Here is a 5,000-nt window from a genome sequence, read left to right as displayed (position 1 = left end):
CGCATGTAATGTTTCGGAGGGTGAAAAAAAATAAGAATAATGAGAGGAGTGTGATAATGATGGGTGGCGATGGCGATGGCGATGACGATAACGAGTATAATGATGATGATAATATAATAATAACAATAATGATGATAATTATTATAATAATAATAATTCTCACACTGATAAGAGAGACAGAGAAAGAGAGAGAGAGAGAGAGAGAGAGAGAGAGAGAGAGAGAGAGAGAGAGAGAGAGAGAGAGAGAGAGAGAGAGAGAGAGAGAGAGAGAGAGAAATAAAAGAGAGAGAGAAAGAGAAAGAAAGAAAGAAAGAAAGAAAGAAAGAAAGAAAGAAAGAAAGAAAGAAAGAGAAGAGAGAAAGAGAAAGAGAGAGAGAGAAAGAGAAAGAGAGAGAGAGAGAGCGAGAGCATTAAAGGGCGTGGTCTTCAGCTGGCTTCGGCGTCAGACCCAAGCATTTCCAAAAGGCTTTCTCACTCGTGGCTTTTCACCGTTCTCTTTTTTTTCTTGTTATCCTTTATTTATCTATTTATTTATGTCTCAGATTCCTGATCTTTTCTCTTCTAAATTTCTTTATTTCATTTCCTTTTGGTATGATAAAATAGTGTATCATAATCGCTTTTGTGTTTGTTACATAGATAAACACGGGGAGATAAATACACACACACACAAACATATATACATGTGTATGTGTATGTGTGTGTGTGTGTGTGTGTGTGTGTGTGTGTGTGTGTGTGTGTGTGTGTGTGTGTGTGTGTGTGTGTGTGTGTGTGTGTGTGTACATATACATACATACATATATATATATATATATATATATATATATATATATATATATATATATATGTATATATATATACTTATATACATATATATGTATGTATGTATGTATGTATACATATATATGTATGTATGTATGTATATATAGTATATGTATATGTGTATGTATATATATATATATATATATATATATATATGTATGTATGTATGTATGTATGTATGTAGATGTAATATATATATGTATATATATATATATATATATATATATGTATATATATACATATACATATATATACATACACATACATATATATATACATATATATACATACATACATACATACATACATACATACATACATACATACATACATATATATATACATTTACATACATACATACATACATATGTATATATGTATGTATGTATGTATGTATGTATGTATGTATGTATGTATGTATGTATGTATGTATATATATATTATATATATATATATATATATATATATATATTATATATATATATATATACATATACAGAAACAGACAAATGGAGCGTGAAGACATATAGAGAGAGAAGACGCAGTGAAAGAACGAGAAGAACAAGTGAAAAAGACTTCCTCGACGCATCACAGCAAAGCCAGATAATTAGGCAAGAAGGTCGATGGGAGCAGAAAGGGAGAAAGAAAGAGAGAGAGAGAGAAAAGGGAGGAAGAGAGAGAGAGAGAGAAGGAAGGAGAGAAAAGGAGAGAGAAGAGAGAGAGAGAGAGAGAGAGAGGGGGGGGTAGGAGAGGGGAGAGGGGGGAGGGAGGGGGGAGGGAGGGGGGGAGGGAGGGAGGGAGGGAGGGGGGGGGGAGGGGGGGAGGGGGGAGGGAGGGAGAGAGGGGGGAGGGAGGGAGGGAGGAAGCAGGAGAGGGAGAGATAGAGAAGTGTGAGAAAGAGAGACAGAGAGAGATGGAGATAAAAAAGAAAGAAATCCATAAATCCAACAAAAACAGAGAAAAAAGGAGGATTGGCAAAACGTTTACAAAAATTAAGAGGAGTCAGAATTTCCTCGAAATTATACAAAAACGTTTTGGCAAGAAGATCTATCAAAGACAGCCCAACAATATATGTATATAATATTTAAAATTAATAATAAATATATAATATATAAAATATAATATTTAAATATATTTTTATATATATTATAAAATAAATATAAAAATATATAAAAAAAAAAAATATATAATATATATTGTTGTGTTGTGTTGGTGTGGGGTTTTGGTGTGTTTGGTTGGTGTGTGGGGTGTGTGTGTCTATTTTTGTTTTTGTGTGGTGTGGTGGTGTGTGTGTGGTGTGTGTGGGTGGTGTGTGTTGTGTGTGGTGTGTGTGTGGGGTGGTATGCGCGTGCGTGTGCGGTGGTGGTGGGTGCGTGGGGCGTGCGTGCCTGTGCGTAAGGGTGCGTGTGCGTGACGTGTGCGTTTTACGGTGCGTGGCGGTTGGTGCAGTTTGCGTGCGCGTTTGCGTTTGCGTGTGCGTACGTGTGCATATGCGTTTGAGTGCGTGCGCGTGAAGAAAATCGAGAAGGAAACACGAGGGAAAAAGCAGGATTTCAAAGCAGCTGCTGTGTCATTAGCACAAACAAGCAGAGCTGAGAGCAGAGGCGAGGAGAGATGCTGAGGGAAGGGCTGGAGATGCTCGAGGCGGAAAGGAGGAAGAAGAAAAGCAGGAGGAGGAGGAGGAGCAGGAGGAGGAGGAGGGGGAGGAGGGGGGAGGAGGGGAGGAGGGGGAGGGGAGGGGGGGAGGGGAGGAGGGGAGGAGGGGAGGAAAAAGAAGAAGGGAAGAAGAAGAAGGGAGGAGGAGGGGGAGGAGGGGGAGGAGGGGGGGAGGAGGGGGAGGAGGAGGAGGAGGAGGAGAGGAGGAGGAGGAGGAGGAAGAAGAAGAAAAAAAGGAGGAGGAGGAGGAAGAAGAAGAAAAAAAGGAGGAGGAGGAGGAGGAGGAGGAGGAGGAGGGGGAGGAGGAGGGAGGAGGAGGAGGAGGAGGAGGAAAGAGGGGGAAAGGAAAGGAAGGAAAGGAGGAGGAGGAGGAGGAGGAGGAGAAGGAGGAGGAGGAGGAAAAAGGAAGGAGGAGGAGGGGAAGGAGAGGAGGAGGAGGGGGAGGAGGAGGAGGAGGAGGAGGAGGGGAGAAGAGGAAGGGAAAAGAGGAAGAGGGGGAGGAGGGGGAGGAGGAGGAGGAGATGAGGAGGAGGAAGGAGGAGGAGGAGGAGGAGGAGGAGGAGGAGGAGGAGGAAGAGGAGAAAGAAGAAGAAGAGGAGGAGGAGCGGGGAGAGAGAGAGGGAAAGAGGGAGAGTTAGCTAGTCACTATTTGTATTAAAAAAGTATATACCATGTATAATGTAATATTTTGTACTTCATTACAACCTTATCAACGAAGAGAAGAAAAGGAATTGTAGCCATGAAATTTCTATAAATAAGCCAAATAACGGGTAATGTTTCGAATCCAATGTTTGAATGACATTAAATACTACAAAAAGTCTTGTTTCATTTCATTATTTTCTCTTAATAATAGGAAAAGAATTAACTACTCTTCCAATCCAGTCTTGATCCTCTCTCATGTTGCGGTTTCCTGCAGGGTAATTCTAAACATGCAAATTGCAATATACTACTATAATATAGTAGATCACGATAGAGTAGCAGACCGAATCATATCATTATCACTTCATTATGATTGCGGGAATAAAGTAAGAATACAGTAATATGGAAACATAAACAAACAATGCAAGACAACATAAAAATACAACGATAAATAAATAGTGCCAAAAAAGCACACAGATAAAGTGATAAAACCGATAAAAAAAAATTATGACAGTGATATAAAAATACAGATATGAAAATGCAGTCATATTCAATACCAAATGCTTAGGCCATATCTTCGCTCCTCCCAACCCACTTTATGATTTGCTGTTGCCCAGAATGTGCGATGTTCCCACGCGAGCAGCGAGACCATTTTCACCGCCTGTAATTTCCGGAGAGAAAGAGAGAGAGAGAGAGAGAGGGGAGGAGAGAGGAAGAGGAGAAAAGAGGAGAGAGAGGAGAGAGAGAAAAGAGAGGAGAGGGAGAAGGAGAGAGAGAGGGAGAGAGAGAGAGAGAGAGAGGGAGGGAAGAGGAGAGAGGAGAGAGGGAAAAGGAGAGGGAGGAGGGGTGAGAGAGGGAGAAGGAGAGGGAGAGAGGGAGAGAGGGAGAGGGAGAGGGAGAAGGAGAGGAGAAGGGAGAGAAGAAGGAGAAAAGGAGAGGGAGAGGGAGAAGGAGAGAGAGAGAAAGGGGAGTAGAGAGGCAAAGAGGAGAGCAAGATAGTAGTAACAGGGAGAGAAAGAGGGGGAGGGAGGGAAACACAAAACAGAACACAAGAGCAAGAGAGAGAAAAAGCGGAGAGCAATAAAATAAACCGTCAAAGAAAATGGGTAAAACTTTAAGGAAAGCGCTAGACTTCCTCAAAAGTTTAAAAATAAATTCTGACACAACGGGTGTTGGTGGGGGGAGGGGGGGGGGTATTGAGGAGTAAGGGGGGGAGGGGGTAGGGGAAAGGTAAGTACAAAGAGAGGAAGGAAGAGAACAGACGAATAAAGAGGGGAGGAAGGAAATGAAGGAGATATGGGAAGGAAAAGAAAGGGGGAAGAAAGAAGAAGAGGGAGAGATAGAGGAAACAGAAAATTACGAGAAGTACGAACACGCAGAGAGGACTAAGGGAAAAAGAGAAGAATGAAGGAATAGTAAACCGAATATGGAGTGAAAGAAGGATCTCTGATAAAGAGGTAGACAGGTGGACGGAGAGAGATGCAAAGGGTAATAAAGAAGGGAGAAAAGAGCAACTGGATAATACGCAGACAGACAGACAGACACAGACACAGACACACACACACACATATATATATTATATAGATACATAGATATATTTATATATATATATATATATATATATATATATATATATATATATAATATATTATAAATTATATATATATATATATTATATATATTATATAAACAACAAAATTGAAATAACGAAATGAATGGCAAACAAATAAACACAAAAAAAGAAAAAAGTAAAGTGCTTTCCACAGCATTATTCGGAAACAATATGGAAAACAAGGTGGAAAGAGGGAGAGGGAAAGGGAGAGGGGAAAAGGGGAGGAGAGGGAGAAAAGAGAGGGAGAGGGGGAGAGGAGAAGGGAAGAGGGAGA

General features: G+C 40.7%; 1 protein-coding gene across 1 annotated transcript in view; it reads left to right on the top strand.

Annotated features, from left to right (window-relative positions):
• LOC119577571 (putative uncharacterized protein DDB_G0271982) overlaps window positions 1-1,426 on the top strand; it is a gene marked incomplete at its 5' end in the record, with an annotated part of 12,616 nt that extends 11,190 nt beyond the window's left edge. The window contains 2 exons of the mRNA XM_037925155.1: window positions 431-441; window positions 1,354-1,426. Coding sequence (XP_037781083.1) covers window positions 431-441; window positions 1,354-1,426 — 84 coding nt within the window. The remainder of the gene's footprint in view (window positions 1-430; window positions 442-1,353) is intronic.
• Between the last annotated feature and the right edge of the window lie 3,574 nt (window positions 1,427-5,000).

The sequence above is a fragment of the Penaeus monodon genome, chromosome 10 (assembly GCF_015228065.2).
Source record: "Penaeus monodon isolate SGIC_2016 chromosome 10, NSTDA_Pmon_1, whole genome shotgun sequence".
In the NCBI taxonomy this organism is placed as follows: domain Eukaryota; kingdom Metazoa; phylum Arthropoda; class Malacostraca; order Decapoda; family Penaeidae; genus Penaeus; species Penaeus monodon.
This window is presented reverse-complemented; position numbering and strand designations above follow the sequence as displayed.